This window comes from Cyprinodon tularosa, unplaced genomic scaffold (assembly GCF_016077235.1).
Source record: "Cyprinodon tularosa strain WSP-4 unplaced genomic scaffold, ASM1607723v1 ctg813, whole genome shotgun sequence".
NCBI lineage: Eukaryota > Metazoa > Chordata > Actinopteri > Cyprinodontiformes > Cyprinodontidae > Cyprinodon > Cyprinodon tularosa.
This window is the reverse complement of record NW_024039578.1, coordinates 369382-387859: the sequence shown is the minus strand read 5'-3', so window position 1 is coordinate 387859 and position 18478 is coordinate 369382. Positions and strand designations below refer to the sequence as shown.

The 18478-nt window shown below is 41.0% G+C and overlaps 1 protein-coding gene across 2 annotated transcripts; it reads right to left on the bottom strand.

Annotated features, from left to right (window-relative positions):
- Positions 1–599: 599 nt before the first annotated feature.
- Positions 600–16764, bottom strand: fsd1l (fibronectin type III and SPRY domain containing 1-like). 2 transcript variants are annotated; one of them, XM_038272012.1, is made up of 13 exons: positions 16621–16764; positions 9752–9847; positions 9543–9674; positions 9354–9455; positions 6169–6191; positions 5756–5877; positions 5392–5604; positions 5213–5311; positions 4623–4752; positions 3508–3596; positions 3143–3397; positions 2857–2945; positions 600–1077 (listed from the first exon to the last, which is right to left on the bottom strand). In XM_038272012.1, the coding sequence occupies exons 1-13, from the start codon at positions 16633–16635 to the stop codon at positions 979–981; spliced, it is 1464 nt and encodes a 487-aa protein (XP_038127940.1). In that variant the 5' UTR covers positions 16636–16764; the 3' UTR covers positions 600–978. The 2 variants fall into 2 exon arrangements, with proteins under 2 accessions (XP_038127940.1, XP_038127941.1); XM_038272013.1 differs by having other exon boundaries at positions 3508–3593; positions 16621–16762.
- Between the last annotated feature and the right edge of the window lie 1714 nt (positions 16765–18478).

Here is an 18478-nt window from a genome sequence, read left to right as displayed (position 1 = left end):
GCTCTTCTTTCACTTCATCTCAGGTGTTTCTATCCTGTTCTTTTGTTGGAATTGTTTTCTCTTTGTGGATTTTATTGTATTTTGCTTAAATTAAAGGATTTTATTTTTCATTTTAGTAAAAAAAATAAAGAAAGAAAATAAAACAGATCTGTCTGCAGAAATAAACCTAAAACATTCACTGGGCAGCATGATTCCAGTTCTCCCAGTATGAACCCGGTTTTCCCAGTCTGATGAGAAGGATGAAGTATTTAGTCTCTGTGTTCTCAATTATTAAAATGATAAATTTTTTATGTTGATCACAAAGTCTTTCCCCTTGCAAGGCCTCTTTACCATCACCCTAATCTTCAGCTGGTCCAGTTCATCACCATTACTTCCAGCCAACTTTTCAGCCAGAACTTGTCTGGGGTTTGAATAATTTGGGGATTTAAGGTTTAGGCTTATCAGATGATTCACCATGATCAACCTGTTGCCATGGGCAACCTTACTGCGGCCATCTATAGCAAGAAAAATAACCAGCGATGATATCAAGGTTACTTCCTGTCTGTTGAACTGACCAATATAAATCTGTTTAATTTGTTTTGAATCACCATGACAACTTGTTGAGATTTAACAGGAAGTTTATTCAGAGAAACAAATCATCAGTCCATCAAAACAAAATGACACATCTTTAAATTTTAACATTATTCTGCTGCTCTAATGTGATTTATAAATGCTTTTTTAAATTATATCTGAATTCAGAATCAGTAAAAGCATAATAATTAAATTCATAAGGAGATAAAACACAAGCTTTTACTGTGAAAGTCCAGAGTATCAATCTGTCCCTTCCTGGGACATAAAATATGGGTTCTTCACAATAAAAGCCCAGACTCAGCTAATCAATAAAACTTTTTTAAATTCACGTAGAAGATTTTTCTATAAATATTTTCTATATTCAATATAAAGACATAAAAGATTAAATCTGGATCAGGTAGAAGCTGCTCATTGGTCCGTTGGCAGACCTCGATTGGTCGACATAAAGTTTCCCATGAAGCTCGGCACCTGCAGGCCTGTCGCCACGGAGATCCCGCCACACCACACCTAGAACACATATCAATATAGTGAGCAACACAAAAGGTACTACAAACCATGTTACACCCATAAACACATCAAAGCACTGATGTACTGATGTAGTTTTGCTGTAGTTTAGGATTACTACTGTTTCAGGTTATCCTTAGCTATCGCTACAGCTATGCTGCTATTGGCCTGTGCTGCTGGAGGACATGGGGACCACATGTCATCATTAAACCAAACCCAGGATTAAAGCCATTTCATTGCCATCTTTATGCAGTGAACACATTCATTCTATAGTTCCATCTAAATAAATCAGAACGACAAATGAAAAACAGAAAAGGTTTGCAGAAATTTGCAGTTAAAGGAAATTTAATTATTTTTTAGAAAAGTTTAATAGGATAGAAAAACTCCCAAATTCTGGACTACTTTAAACTTAAATTTTCACCAGAAAGCAGAACACATTCAAAAGCTGCATTATCCCTCAGGAAATCTTTTTTTATTAAGTCTGTTTTAGCTTCATGCTGTAGTAGTGGTGTAGTACTGCTGTAGTACTGCTGTAGTAGTGGTATAGTACTGCTGTAGTAATGGTGTAGTACTGCCTTAGCAGTGGTGTAGTACTTCTGTACTAGTAGTTGTGTGGTACTGCTGTAGTATTGGAGTAGTACTGCTATAGCATTGGTGTAGTACCGCTGTAGTTGTGGTGTAGCACTGCTGCAGTAGTGGTGTAGTGCTGTTGTAGTAGTGGTGTAGTGCTGTTGTAGTAGTGGTGTAGTGCTGTTGTAGTACTGCTGTAGTAGTGGTGTAGTACTGCTGTAGTAGTGGTGTAGTACTGCTGTAGTAGTGGTGTAGTACTGCTGCAGTAGTGGTGTAGTACTGCTGTAGTAGTGGTGTAGTACTGCTGTAGTAGTGGTGTAGTAGTGGTGTAGTACTGCTGTAGTAGTGGTGTAGTACTGCTGTACTAGTAGTCGTGTGGTACTGCTGTAGTATTGGAGTAGTACCGCTATAGCATTGGTGTAGTACTGCTGTAGTTGTGGTGTAGCACTGCTGCAGTAGTGTTGTAGTAGTGGTGTAGTACTGATGTAGTAGTGGTGCGTTACTACTGTAGTAGCTGTGTGGTACTGCTGTAGTAGTGGTTTAGTACTGCTATAATACTGCTATAGTAGCAGTGTAGCACTTCTGTAGTACCACTGTAGTATTGGTGTAGTAATGCTTTAGTTGTGGTGTAGTGCTGTAGTAGTGCTGTAGTAGTGGTGTAGTACTGCTGCAGTAGTGGTGTAGTAGTGGTGTAGTACTGCTATAGTAGTGGTGTAGTAGTGGTAGTGGTGTAGTAGTGGTGTAGTACTGCTATAGTAGTGATGTAGTAGTGATGTAGTAGTGGTAGTGGTGTAGTAGTGGTAGTGGTGTAGTAGTGGTGTAGTACTGCTGTAGTAGTGGTGTAGTAGTGGTGTAGTACTGCTATAGTAGTGGTGTAGTAGTGGTAGTGGTGTAGTAGTGGTGTAGTACTGCTATAGTAGTGATGTAGTAGTGATGTAGTAGTGGTAGTGGTGTAGTAGTGGTAGTGGTGTAGTAGTGGTGTAGTACTGCTGTAGTAGTGGTGTAGTAGTGGTGTAGTACTGCTGTAGTAGTGGTGTAGTAGTGGTGTAGTAGTGGTGTAGTAGTGGTGTAGTACTGCTGTAGTAGTGGTGTAGTAGTGGTAGTGGTGTAGTAGTGGTAGTGGTGTAGTACTGCTGTAGTAGTGGTGTAGTACTGCTGTAGTAGTGGTGTAGTAGTGGTGTAGTACTGCTGTAGTAGTGGTGTAGTACTCACGGTGAAGGCAGGGATGAGCGGTTGGCTAAACCTGGACTTGAAGACGTGAAGAAGACGAAGCTGATCGACGTCGACAAACATCAACTCTCCTAAAACATCAGATGATGACATCATCAGCTTTGATCCTGCTGAAACTGAAACCATCATTCTGAATATGCTCTGAAGGTAAATCTGTCATGTGACCATTTATCTGTTGCCATGGAGACCCAGCCGGTCCAGAAACTAGCTATCAGTGTAAGTCCATGAATGTAATCAGAAGCGATCAGTAAGGACAGAATGATCAAACCGTTGTCGTAATCGCAGTAGACTCCGATTCGCTGCGGCAGCGGCCAATCCAACGCCTTCGCTCTGTTGTTGTGTTTGGCAGCGAGTGAGGTCTGCAGCCATTGGCTGGCGTAGAGACACCATGAACTGGAGCTCTTTCCTAATTGGTCGAATCGTCCTAAACCCCCCCTGTAGGCCACGCCCACACTAAGCGACTTCCAGTCAGCTCGGGGACGGAGCTCCCAGTAATGGCAGCCTCCAGTTATCTCCTGGTCACCTAGGAAACAGAAATGATGTAGAAACATACGGACAAGTTTGAGAACGAATCAGATTCTACCCGTCAGCTTCAGGCTCTCCGGTCTGCCCTAAAAATACTCATGGCCGTACCCAGAACGGTGTAGGACTCTCCGGCGAATCGCTCGCGTCCGGCTCGACCGCCTGCCGTCTTACTGGGAGACGGAGTGGCGCTCCTGCTGCTGACCAGAACAAAACCACCGTTTACAAACAACCTCATAACTGATAGAGGAAACAACAGCCAATGAGGTTGAGCCGAAGCGATGATGCGGCAGGAAGATGAGAAGAACAAAAACCAACGGTTAATCGATTCAAATAAAAATGTTTTTGAGTTATGGGAAAATGAACGTTACTGTGAATAAAACAGCCAGCTTCTGTCCCACAAAACCATTTCTACCAAATAATCTGTAACATGTCACGGCGGTGATGTCAGCGGTGATGTCAGCGGTGATGTGAACAGCTGCATGAAGGAGATGGTGGATGAAGTGAGTGATTGGTAGTTGCTAGGTAACAAGTGGATGATAACAGTGTCTACCTGGAGGGACTGAAGAGAAGGCTGTACGGAGACTGAAGAGGGACAAAAAAGTTAGAGGACGCAAAGACAGAAACAGCAGATAAACAAGTGAAATCAGAGCAGGCGGATGGCCTGAGGTGGCGCTATCACACCTCAGCACCCAGCTGTTAACCGAGCCGTAAAAAAGGCAGAACATTCAGGAAAAGAACATTCACCAGGAAGATTCTGGCATGTTTGAGCTCAGGCAGGACCAGAACTGAGGGTTTGGACCTCTAAATGTTGGACTGCAGCTTTGAGGACGGAGAGTCTGATCCTGGCTGTGGGAGGAGCCAAAGAGAAGGACTTCTGCTGGTATCTGGGAGGCTCTTTAAAACTGGAGACTCAGTAAAATCATCAGTACTTTGCTTTGGGAGGAGCAGTTTGTCGCCACTGAAGAGGTCCAGGAAGGAACCTCCTGAAGCTGCTGATGAACTTGTGACCCTGTCCGTCTGCTTCATACTACAACAGGCTAAGTTAAAATAGGCTAGGCTAAGCTAATGCTTTCTCTTGTCCTGGCCACACCCCCTGAACCCCCACCTACATCCCATTGCTTTGCCTCGCCCGTAAGGCTCGTCTTCCAGGGTCCACTTTGGTGACATGGATATTTCTTTAGGGGCGGAGTTAGATTTTCACATGGGGAGTCACCATTCCTCACCTGTTTTTATTCTCCTTGCCCCTGAGCCGTGCGTCGTGACCTTTGACCCCCTGGGGCTCCCATGTGACCGTGTCACCCTGAATCTTTAGCTCGCCGTGAGCTGTTGCTGCGTCAAAGCCAAAGTTAAACGCTGTCAAAAAACAGAAGAAGGTTTCAGAGATGAAATGATCAGTGAGAGCCCTCCTTTCATCTTTGATTCATCCATCCATCCCTCCATCATCCATCCATCCATCCATCCATCCATCCGTCAGTCCATCCATCCATCCATCCATCCATCCATCCATCCATCCATCCATCCATCCATCCATCCATCCATCATCCATCCATCCATCCATCCATCCATCCATCCATCATCCATCCATCCATCATCCATCCATCCATCATCCATCCATCCATCCATCCATCCATCCATCATCCATCCATCCATCCATCCATCCATCCATCCATCCATCCATCCATCCATCCATCCATCCATCCATCCATCCATCCATCCATCCATCCATCCACCCTGAGTTTTCTCAGGCGGTGATACAGAAACATATAACTGTGCGTCATCAGCATATTGTGTAATCCATTCATCTGATCCTTACCTTTGGTTTCCAGAGCAACAGGTTCAGAGAAATCTCCTGCTGCTGCTTTGTTTCTTGCTCGAACTCGAACCACAACAAACAGCGAATCAAATTTCAAACCTGAAAATAAAATAATTGTGTCGCTAAGCAACGTATCTGTGTGACATCATATCTGTTAGGACCTTTCCGCAGCATCTTACCTGAGATGGTCACCTGTGTGTCTGTGATGTCACAAATCTTCTCCCAGTCCCCCGTAGCTCTTGGAGAGCTGTTATGGTTTGTTTTACGATATTCCAGCTCATAGCGCTCGATTGGTCCATCCGCTTCGGCGTCACTGATCGGTTGCCAGGCAACAGTGATGCTGTTGTCGTGGACGAGGCAGCCGGAAACGTTGATCTCTGGAGCTCTGGGGACTGAAAACACTCTTTTTAATGTAGAGCGATGAATTTCTTTCAGCCAACTAAACTTAGCGATTTCCATGGCAACATCATTGAGAATAGATGGAACTACACCATAAGCACCAAAACTAAAATCTACTATCACTCTGTGGGCGGAGCTTCTGACCTGGCAGAAAGTTAAGGCGTTGAAGCCCCGCCCTCTCGCCGCTGAAGTCGACGGTAAACTGCGACATGTTTTCTGACACCATCGGTCGAGTTGTCAGCCGGAAGGCTGGAGCCATTGTTACCCTGGCAACAGCATGAAGTGAAGCCAACAGAGGGGGGTGGGGTTGTGTGTTAGTACAGGGTGCGGTTAGCATGCTAAACTGGAGCTTTAATCACAGAAAGTGACTGATTTGTTAGTTTTAGTTAATGTTTCTGTAAGAATCAGTTTTACAGATTGAAAATATTGAAGCAAAAAAAAACAAACAAACAAGAAAAACAAAGAAAGCAACAAAAAAAAGAAGAAACAAAGAAACCTACTGAGCAAATAAATCAAATGCAGGAAACAAACATGGAGTGTGATGATGCGTTACGTACCGTTCCTTGATCTGTTTGGCTGCCTAAAAATAAACAACAACACAGTTAAAATTTTATTTTTAAAAATGTCTATCCAAATATAAGCACATGTCCTGTCGCTGTGTGTTTGGCCCGTCCGCCCAACCATTCACGGGCCCTGAGATTTTTGGGGCCCCCTGTTTCTACAAATTAAATAGATTCACACACCTACAACAAACTCATTGCAGCTCTGGCTGCTGTTTACATTTCTATATCTATATATTATCCAGTGTTGCTAAAAGTAATCATAAAAAAATGTTAAAATTAGCATGCTATTTACAGGCAAAGGGAGAAATGGCCTAGTAGTTAGAGCTGTGCGCTTATGCTCTGGAAAGGCTGCAAGTACCCGGTTTGATCCCCACAACCTGCACTCTGGGTCCCTGAGCAAGACCCTTAACCCCACACTGCTCCCATGGTGCCGCACAATGTCAGCCCACTGCTCCCCAAGGGGATAGGTTAAATGCAGAGAGTGAATTTTTGTACTTGCTTTAAAGTTGAATTCTATTCAATTCTATTCAATGAAAGAATCATTCAATTTATAATTTTTTTTAAGTTCCAAAAATATGCAGCAGCGATGTATAAAAACTAACATGTTTTGCAACAAAACAAAAAGAAACCAGGTAAAAATGATTTAAAAAACTACATTTTAAGCTGAATAATGCTTAACACTAGTTTTAAAAAGCTTTAATTGAAAAAATAAAATTGTAACCTTCCATCAATCGATAAAATTACTTTAACCTGGACATCTGATCTTATTATGTTAGTTATTATTTATTTCTACAAGATCAAAGATTTGTTCATCTTAAATAAATGCATCATTCTTAATATAAAACTGTATTGTGTTACTATAATCATATAGTAACTATTATACATGCAAAACAAATAATATTTGCTCTTGGGGCCCTAAGTAGCCACTTAGTTTGTGTGTGCTTTGGGCCGGCCCTGTTTCTGCGTACCACATGGAGAAGCTGATTGGCTCAGAGAGTCAAGCAGCTTTTCTAGGTTTATTAATCCAAGGCTTTCATCAGGGGAGACTGGATTTATTACCATAAAATTATGTTTTTATGACCTTTAATCTGTTGGATCATTTGTATGAGTCGCTGGGCGTAAAACGTGTCTGTGGATGAAGAAGGAAGTCATGTTGATTTGCCAGAAACCTGGTAAAGCACCCCATCGAAGGCAGGGAGAGGAAATAATGGAGAGAATTTTGTTCTAAAATGATTAAAGGAAGAGCACAGTTTAAAGAGAGTACATTCAAAAACAATAATTAAAAAAATAAGTTCAGATTTTACTTTTATTTTCCAAATGTTCTTTTTTTCCTGATTTTTTTCCCCTTTTTTGTGAGAAAAAAAGTGGGAAAAATCAAATCCAGTGTCACAGATTTAATCCTCCATACTTCTCAATTGTCTGTGCATAGAACCGTTAGAAATGAGTCTGCTCTGCCTGGACGTTAGCAACAGCTTTTCTATTGGACCAAAAACTCAGAAGTATAGAGGGTGAGATTAGTTAAAGGGGATTTCAAAGATTCACTAACTCAGCCCCCTCCCCCTCAAAATGTGGAGAAATAAAATCTTAAAGGAAGAGTGGTGGATTTTTATGAATTTTTGTAAAGACCCACCCTCTCCACTTAAAAAAAAATGCACATGCACAACCCTGTACCCGCCCCCTAGAGGGAAAACCTATTAAACAAGTGCGAGAGCGTGCACAAGTCCGTTTCTCCTCGTGCACGCTCTGTTTAAAAGTTGCTGTTTGCATCGCTCATACAAGCTTACTTTGCAAAAGATTTGCAATTCTTCCACTATGTGAGGCTCACCACCGGTAAGTGAACATGGGGACGAGGACGGCCTTACATAAACATGTCACCAGAATGATTGACAGTTAGGAGGACCACTTATTTTGAGGATCCACCCAGAAAAAGAACATCCTCCACTATACTTTTAATAACTTTAAACAACATAGAAATAAAAAAAATAAATAAAATCTTTCAACGAAATATTGTATCAGGTAAATAATATCTGAAAAAATAGAAACAGAAAAAAATATATAAAATACTTTCAACATTTTTTAGTTTTTTCTATTTAGAAGTTTTTCAAAGGTGAATTTTTGAAACTAATTTTCTTCAAATTTTTTTAAAAAGGGTTGTGTTGCAATAATTTTGGATCAAATTTCTCTCCGTAGCAAAAGCAGGGTCCTGATCACCCATCCATAATGTTTCTAATTGTTTGTAAGGTTCTAGTTCACCGAAACAAAGCGAACATTTTGAATTTGCTGCAGTTTACTGGTTTGTTCCACTCTGGATGAAATTAGGTATGGAGAGCCATTTCAGCCAAAATTAAATAAATAAATAAATGGGTGAAATAAATAAAAAATGAGTAAAATAAATAAAAAATGAAGAAAATGAGTGAAATAAATAAAAAAATTGTTAAATAAATAATTTAGCTTTTTCATTAAACCAATTTTTAATTTATTTATTTTTCATATTATCAATTTCCCAATTTCTCTTTTTCATTTATCTATTTATCATTTATCCATTTACCCATTTTTCATTAATCTAATTTTCATTTAACCACTTTTCAGTTTCCCTTTTTCATTAAGCCAATTTTTTTATTTATTTATTTTTCAGATTATCTATTTCTCAATTTCTGTTTTATCTATTTTTAATTTATCTATTTTTCATTTGTCCATTTTTCATTTATCTATTTTTTAATTTAACCATTTTTCAATTTCCTTTTTCCATTAACCCGATTTCCTATTTCCCGGGTTCATTAATCAATTTCTCATATATCCCTTTTTTATTTACCAATTTTTCTTTTATCTATTTTTCATTTACCATTTCTTTGAAAAATTTTGTTGGAAAATGTTCCCATTTTCCAATTTCCCTTATTCATTAAGTATTTCGTTATTTTATAATTTATCACATTCTATTTTCCCCTCTTCGCTTCTGCTTTAATATGATAATGAGGGGCGGGGTCTTCAGGCTACAATGGCAGCCTATTTAGAAACTTCACTCACCAAAATTGCTCATAATTAACCAGAAACAAAGAAACATAACTAACCAAAAAACGTAATTTTAAAACAAATATCAAACAATTAAGTAGAATAAAAAAACCTAATTATCAACAAAAAATAATTCCTCCTACACCGTATTTAATTGTGGTTTTAGTTACCGTCAGAAATTCTTCTTCGTTGGTAATGGTCAGTGTCTGATTTGCGAAGTCCAGCAGCTCCTTGCAGGACAGCAGAGCAAACTTTCCCTCTGAAAGCTGCCGCTACAAACCGGATCAACAAAACAAACATTTTACATCACATTAAAAACAATAAATAAACAAAAACTGTGACATCATCCAAAGCCTCACTTCAAGCTCCGCCTCCTTCCTCTGCTTCTCCTCCTTGATGATGTCACGGAGCTGAGCGCCTCTTTCCTCCAAAGCGGAGCTCAGCTTCTCTAGCTCCACCTCCAGCTCTGACATCACCTTACAGGACTCCTCCTGATTGGATAATTCATTCATTGTTAATTGATTATAGAGACCTTGCCACTGTAGCTCTCCACCAATGAGCTGCTGACCTGCAGGCCCGTCCGAGTGCTGTCGACCGAGTCCAGAAAATTCTGGAGCTCTTCATTCTTATTGGCTAAGGTGTTGATGATGCGGCACAGAGCTTCCTGTTGGAACAAACAGGGATCTGGGTCACTTTGATTGATCCCACCTCCCCATGTAGAAGCATCCATTGCTCAGTATTCTGATCAGGATGCAACGAGGTGGAAGTGGCCTCCACCTCACCTCCACCTTCACCTCCACCTCATCCTCAGGTCATTCTTGATTAAAAACATCAGCATGATGATGACCCTCCTCTTTTTTTTTCCCCCAATTCCTGACTACTTCTTCAAATATGTCGGATAAATGTGTCGTTATTTACCAGATTTTGAAGCAGGGTTCAGAGCATCCGTTGGGGTTCATCGTTTCCCATGATTCATCGTTCCACAAACAGATTGTCAAGCTTGGGCAGCAATGGTGTATGACGTAGAAAAGACTAAAAGTTATGCTGTCTAGGAACCAAAATGAACGTTTTTAAGTGACATGTGGCTTCATTAAGGTGATTCCAGAGTCAGTCGACAGATTTGGGTGTCGTTGATAACTCGATGTATCGCAGAATATCGTAACTGCGATACATTGATGCTAGAATACTAGTTTAGTCTTCTGTTTGTTTTTTTCAGTGTTTTATTGTCATTACAGCGTCACAAACACAGAGCAATGAAATGAACTCTCTGCACTGAACTCATCCCCTTGGGGAACAGTGGGCTGCCATTGTGCCGTGCCCGGGGAGCATTGTGGGGTTAAAGGAATAGTACACCCAAAACATGATTAGCCTTCATTTTCTACTCACCCCCATGCTGAACAACACTCTGGAGTACTTTTTTGATATCTCAAATGCATCTGGAGATCTGGGAGGCTTCTTGCTGTCTGCTGACATTCAAATAATGGAGGTCTATGGCGCCCGAGGCAGAAAGGTCCATAAAAGTCCACAAAAAACGTGTCAATATTCCTCCATACTGCTCGTCCAATGTATTCCAAGTGTCCTGAGTGGGTAGCGTCCATAATTTACTCGAAACGAAGTCATTTAGAATGTTTTTAGAGCATAAACAGTAGAGTATAGGATTTCCTAAAAGCGCACGCCTGCGAGTTCACGAGTCTACGGAAGCCGGCAGACCAAACCAGATGAAAGTGCGCATTCAGCGTCTGCTCTGCCGATAATGCAAGCGTAGAAGAAGAAATGTGCTGTTTACCTGTGCAAAGAAAGAAACAACGAAAGAAAAATGTCTGAGGACTTCAGTGTTGAGGAAGAGCATGAGTTCTTTGCCGAGCTGAATGCGCACTTTCATCTGGTTTGGTCTGCCGCGGTTTCCGTAGACTCGTGAACGTGCTTCTAGGAAATCCTATACACTACTGTTTATGCTCTAAAAACATTCTAAATGACTTCATTTCGAGTAAATTCTGGATGCTACCCACTCAGGACACTTGGAATACATTGGACGAGCAGTATGGAGGAATATTGACACGTTTTTTGTGGACTTTTATGGACCTTTCTGTCTCGGGCGCCATAGACCTCCATTATTTGAATGTCAGCAGACAGCAAGAAGCCTCCCAGATCTCCAGATGCATTTGAGATATCAAAAAAGTACTCCAGAGTGTTGTTCAGCATGGGGGTGAGTAGAAAATGAAGGCTAATCATGTTTTGGGTGTACTATTCCTTTAAGGGTCTTACTCAGGGACCCAGAGTGGCAGTCTGTGTGAACTCAGAACCTCTGGTTTTCGAGCTCTAACCACTAATTATTTCTCTGCATTTAACTCCTCCCCTTGGGGAGCATTGGGCTGCCATTGTGGGGCGCCCAGGGAGCAATCAGGGGTTCAGGGTTTTTTGTTCAGGAACTAAAGAGCACTGCTCCAACCCACTAGACCAACACTCCCCCATTCTGGTTCCAGTGAAGCTGGATCCAGTCCAAGGAGCTCAGATTGATTTCAGCTTTTAATGGAAACAATCTGAAATACTGAAAATCTAAACCTTCTGGACCAGAGAATGGAAAGACCTGGACATCCCATAACTGACTGACTGACTGATTGATTGATTGATTGATTGATTGATTGGATTCCAGTTCCAGGTTTTATCCAGCAGCCCAATAAAACCTTGTTTTTGTTTAGAAAACACGCAAATTGAAACGGATGAACGGGTCCCCCCCTTTGGAATGGGGGTTGTTTGTTTTTGTTTTTGTTTTTTTGTTGCTGGAATGAAAGTCTTTCAAAAATGAAAACTCTTTGCCTGAGTTTGACACAGACTTTGGGTCCCTGAGTAAGACCCTTAACCCCACTCTGCTGCCCAGGCGCTGCACAATGGCAGCCCACTGCTCCCCAAAGGGATGGGTGAAATGCAGAGAGGTAATTTTGTGGCTCTGTACGTGTATCAGTGTAATGACAATAAAAGCTGGAAAAGAGAGGAATGGGTCGGTTCTATTCAGCAGGCTGAAAGAGAGACTAATGGATCAGAACCTTTCTGGATAACAACCTGAGGAGAAACGGATGGCGGTCCGCTGATCCCAAACCACAGACAACCAATGTTTAAGTCAGAAGATCAGAGAAAGAAGAGGAAGCCTCTGAAACCTTCTAGATCTGAGGACGGCTGTAGAGGAAGAACCGCTTAAAATCCCAGTGGATCCATGGATCCGACTGGAACAGATTAGAAGTCCAGTTCATCTCCCTCTGTTACTCAGAACTTCATTCACCAATGAATCTCTGAAGTTTTTCTTGTTAACTTGCTGCTGTTCTGGTCCAGTACCGATACAGGCCTGTAGATGGCAGCACCTCCATGTGAGGAAGTTACAGCAGAAGTTTAACATCTACTCTAATAGATATGTTAGTAATTAAGAGTTAAACACATTTTAATATGCATTCAGAACAATATATACTAAAATATATCTTTGCTAATGTCTATTTTGCTGAAAAACTTGGACTGAACCATTTGATGAGAAACGGGTCAGTTTTGTCTCAACTTTAATTCATGCATAATGAACATTTATCAATGGTGTGCTTACAGAGTATTTATTAACACTATATTAGTAACTAACCCACAGAGAAGCCATGTTGTAAAATGGAACCCCATCGTCTATTTTCATTCCAAAAAAGTTAAAAAACAAAACAAAAACAATTAACTGGACTTTGTTTCCAAGTTTGAAGAAGTTTGGCTTCCCATCCAGGAAGTTTTTTCAATTCAAAATGTAAGGAAGACATTTTTCAAGGCTTTATAGACTAAACCAAAAACCAAAGGACATTATTTGGAGGACCAGAATGTTCAAATTTTGGACAAAGAAGGCAGGTGGTTTGAGAGGGGCGTGAAGGAAGCCATCTATGTTAACAAAGAAAACCAACCTTAAACAAATGGGGGGGACTCAGGTTTCAGAAACCTACAATGCAGCGATAGAGTTGATTCCTTCCCGCTATCATCGCAGCCCCAACCCCTTTACAGGGAAACAGAAGACCTCTCCTATTCAGCCAGGCCAACAATTCCCTCTAACGACCCCCCTTTCAGAGACATAGACAGGTATGGGGCATTTCAGGCTAACAAAAGAACCCAAACGACCCCCATTCCAAAGTGTTTTTGGTCCAATCTATAAAGCCTCAAACTCAAAGCTATTTCTGACATTTTGAATTGAAAAAGCTTCCAGTGACTCCTTACAGGACCTACCAGCCTGCCTGTCCACCCTCAGTCCAACACAAGACCATACACTGGAAAAGGAGACTCTCTCTCACTGCTGCTGTCTAAGTTGACCGAGCACTCGTCCATTAATCCAGGAAATAAAACCCTTAAATCTGCCCCTGTGTCCGCAGTTTTCGCTTGCTTAAGAGTCTGGTTCTGCATCTGACATCCAGTTAGTCACAGTCAGAGAAACAGGATGGGAAGCCAAACGTCTTCAAACTTGGAAACTAAGTCCAGTGGATTGTTGTTTTAACTATTTTGTAATAACTATGACCTGGATGCCTGAGAATCTTCACCATCATCATTTATTTCCATAATCCATCAGATAAATTAGAACACAGTAAATCTTTGACCCTCTTTCAGTTCCTGACGCGAAACTGTTACAGTCTAGAAATGATAATCGCTAATAACAGTAAAGCACGGTGGTGGAGGAGTGATGATGCCAATCATCTGTGGAACCAAACAGGAACATGACTTTCTTTTAGGTACCAAAGTATTCTAGCATCAAATGAGAGTCCATCTGTCCAGCATCTGAAGCTGGATCCTAACCGGGTCATCAACAGAACCTGGGTCCAAACCCAGCAGCAGATCTACAGCAGCCTGCTGGGGAAGAACGGTTCTCATGCGCTGCAATGGTCTAGTTCAGAGGTCAGGTCCAGATCCGGACCCACCTGCTGGCTAATCTGGACCCAACCTGAACTAAAACATTTATAAATTACTGCATGTTTTCCAACAAGTGTCTAATTTCACTTGCGCCTCTTCTCCTGTTAATACGGTAAAGCCCTGGGGAGCGTCCGGCTCCATGCTGCACGTGATCCAAATGAGCCAATGAGCTGTCAGTCTGGGTTGCTGCTGCTGCTACTTTTAGACACAGCAGGCAAACCTGTGGCAAGCCGGGCGATGGGAAAGAAGGAGAAGACCATGAGAAAAAGAGAGCAGAGAAAAACTGCACTTTTCGTGATCTTCTCCCAGAATCCGTTACATATTTGTTCTGGTTGGGTCCATATTCTAAGACTTTCTGGCAACACTTTTGTAACTATGTGGATTCAAATATTTTAAATAATTTTCAGCTTTACTGGAAAATACCTTTTTTTTTTTGTTTCCCAAACCTTTCCTTATGAATCTTTTAATTATCTGGGCCAAATTTCACTTGCATAAATTTAAATTTCTGAAAAAAAAAAGGCCAGAATTTAATGTTTATTTAATTGAAGTCAAGCAATATTTTCATACTATTCAACTCTATTCTCACCAGAAAGCACAAAAAACCATAGATATCTGGACAACTTAATGTAGTAGAAGAAATGTTTTTTTTCTAGAATATACACGTACGGTATATATTAGGGGTGTGCAAAATAATCGTCATGACGATGCATCGCGATTCTAATTGTTGTGATCTACTGCATCGATTCTTGACGCGAAGTATCGATTCTTAATTTAAAAAAAAGCTATAAATAAAATACATGATTGGTTGGCGCACATCCGCCAAAAACAAGTGGAATACAGCTTCCAGTCCAGCAGATGTCGCTGCAGATGTTTTGACGCACGCTGCTTTGCGTCACAAGCATTTCCGTCCGAGGGATACTGCGACGAGTCATTCGTAAACAAAACACGAAGAAAATTCGCCTGGCTCCATAACATTTCAAGTCAGATGCTTGGATGCATCTTGGCTTTAAAAACAAAGAAGGTAAAAACGAAATTGATATGACGCACTAATTTGCAAAATGGGAAATATACATTTGAATGTTTTCATTTCATTGGTTTAAAGGACCACTGAGGCCATGTAATCTGATTATCCTTAATTTGTTATTTTAAGTTTTATGAATCTTAAGATCTTTTTGTCAGTGTGTCCACTCCAGTAACAGTAATATTTCTGTCCAGTATTTGTTTCCATGGCAACACCTCTAAAAGTCGTTTCAATAAATACAGCTATGTATGAATTCAGTTGCTTTCAGTTATGTATCAATTGAAGACACGATCCAGATCACACCCAGCCAGTCAGCCACTGGTAAGGGCTGGATCTTTTTCTTACAGTGTTCAGTGAAAATATCGCAATGCATCGCAATATTTTAAGTATCATGATGCATCGTGATAGAATCGCATCGTTGACAATATGTATACATACATATGCACATATGACACTCCCCAGCGCATGTTTGTCAATCTGTTTTTCTTTCCTCCTGATTGTATTTATTATTTATAACATACCCCCTGGGATATTTGTTTGCTTTTTACATGTTTTATATATTATTGTTGACTTTAAGTGAAATAAAAAAATTTAAAAAGTGTGGACTGCTGGAAGAACTGCGGTGAACTGGTGAAAGAAAAGTGAAATGGCGTGCTCAAAGATGACCCTGCACATTTAGAGGATGTTTGGCTCAACCTGCTGCTGGGAAGCAGGATTCTCCACCATGAACAGAATCAACAATAAATCTGGATCCAGGCTCAAAATGAGCTCCTTGATATGTGCTTGAGAATGGCTTAGTCTCCGGTTAAACCCAGGTTTAAAGCCTCTCAGGGCAGCCTAAAGCCCACTGCCAACATTAAGGCAGAAAAAAGAAAAGCGGTCAGTTCAGGTGCTTGAGAAAATATGGGAATCAGGAAATTGTCTATATACTTAAAAAAAAAAAAAAAAAACTTTAGATTTTATCATTTTATTTCAGTGTTAAATTCTGTTTAAAACTAACAGATTATAATGAAAAATCTTTCCTGATCTTTATTGGTTGATGATGATTTTCTTTATTCGGACCCCGCTGGTCTAGTTAAAGTCTGATCCTCACTGAAAAACTGATGACACCTGAACCGAACCGAACCGAACCAGAGCTGCCTCTGTGTCCATCAGACAGCCTCTATGAACCGGAACCATCCGATCACCTGGAACCGGTCAGGTGGCATGGCGATCTCTACAGGTAACAATGACGTCACAGCAGAACCCGAGGTACACCTGCCATCACCGACTCTAGCCTTTAACCTCTGCGGGTCGAACCGGTAGCTACCAGCAGCAGGTTACCAAGGCGACCGGATCAGCTGATCGATCATTGGTTTAATGAAGGGGAACCAGCTGATCGGTGGGTCCGTTCATCCCGAAGCTCTCTCTACCGGAGAGAGAGAGATGCTAACAGCTAACGGCTAACCGGGCAGTCTGGGTCAGAACCGCTGATCCGGTAGGATCTAAAATCATCTGGGTCTTACCTTCTGAGAGTCCATCACACTGGGACAGGCCGGAAATGACGTCTGACCGAAACCCACCGCAACATCCGGTGTTGCCTTTCAGAGTAAAATTCCTCTGATGCTTCTTGTTCTCAAATTGATTGACTTTATTGATCTCACAGTGAAATTGACTCGTTAAATCAGCTAAAATATTTAAAAAAGAGAAGAAGAACGTGCCAAAGGAAGAAAAACAGTGCAGGGGGGGTTTACCATTAGGCAACACTAGGCAGGTGCCTAGGGCCCCAAGTTCCTGGGGGCCCCATAAAACTCTGTTAATACAACTTTCCTAATTTCTGCACATTATGTTCTTGATCAAAATTTATTGCTAAAATGCCATCAGAATGCTGAAGTGTCTCTCAGCCCCCCCTTCAGTGTCCACCATATTGGATCAGTCCATTTGCTGCACATGTTCAGAAAGGTCCAAACAGACAGCAGCAAACCATTTGAAAACAAACCATGCAAAGAGCAGTGTTGCCAACTTAGCGCTTTAGTCGCTATATTTAGCCACTTTTCAGACCCCTCTAGCACTTTGATTTCTAAAAAGCTCCTAGCGCCAAATCTAGAGACTTTTTTCTGCTACTGGAGACTTTGGAGACAACATCTAAAAGCAGCGAACTCTGCTCTCCAGAGCGAGTAGATTGGTAACCCCGCCTCCTGCTCTCCTCTATCTTGTCTGCTGTCATGATTCATGCAGCTATTATTTCATCCAAATGAAAAATGGAGAACAGATAAGCAGATCATGGCTTGTCTACAGTGAAAAGAAGGACTGGGTTATTTACTTTGGCCTTTTTGGAAACACAGGAAGGAGCAATCAGCTAAGTGAGCTTAGTGCTTGGAAAAAATCTTTCATTCCTTTAGAGACAGCATGAAAAGTCAGCTGAGTACAAAACATAGAGAGGAAAACAAGAAGAAAAGGGACAAGAAGAGAGGGACACAACCTAGAATAGATAATGGATGTCTATTCTATTAATATTTCTCTATCTGTAGAATGGATCTGTTTGATGTTTTGTCTTCTCCATTCAGAGGGGCCCCTGCCTGTCTTTGCCTAGGGCCCCAAATTTCCTAAATCCGTCCACATATGACAGCTTTTTTTTTCAGCCGCCTCCTCAGGAGGTGGAGGCGGCTGAGGTCCTACAGATACGGGATGATCCAAGTCAATTAATGTTGGATCCATCAAAGATCTCCAATCAGCAGAGCAACCAGGTCCATAAAGAGGGACAACTGTCCTCTAAACTCTGACTGGTACCAAACTGAACTCCTTCCAATGGCTGCTTTCCATAGTTTTCACCCAGAAGAGTAAAGATGCTCATTTAAACCTCAGAAAGACCAAATCCATCCAGGCTGAAGTCTTGGATGCTTTCTGAGTTCTGCTTACCTGAACAACACGGCTGAGAAGAAAACATTTTAGGAATATTAGTGAACTCGTTTAGTAATAAATTGTTACCTGGAGTATTCAGACTGAGGATGACCTTTTTGGACATCCTTTGAAATGCATTAAATAAAATACTTTGAGACTTTTTTTTTTATAAAGAACAATTTGTTCCAATATCATTGAAAGCAAAAAGAAATGCTTTTTAAATGGAAAATTGAAAATCTCTCTCTTAAGCTAGTCATTTGTATGTATGCTAAAGGCCAATCAATATTTTACAAAAGGGTCAACATTTTTTTATTTTATTTAGTTTTTCTGATTCTTTTCAAATTTTTGTTCGGGAGACCGAGTTTTATGAATAGTGTTTTTTTTTTTCTAATATTGTATCACAGATTTGACCCACTCCATTCCTGGTTGTTCTGTGTGAACCAATGGAAATTAGTCTGCTCTGGGTTGTCATTAGCAACAGAA

Excerpts from the sequence above, each read along its gene's own strand:
- fsd1l (XM_038272012.1), bottom strand. Across the intron at positions 9,456-9,542 it reads GGAAGGAGGCGGAGCTTGAA|CGGCAGCTTTCAGAGGGAAA; the intron begins GTGAGGCTTTGG and ends TCCGGTTTGTAG. Across the intron at positions 3,398-3,507 it reads AGAGTCCTACACCGTTCTGG|GTGACCAGGAGATAACTGGA; the intron begins GTACGGCCATGA and ends TCTGTTTCCTAG.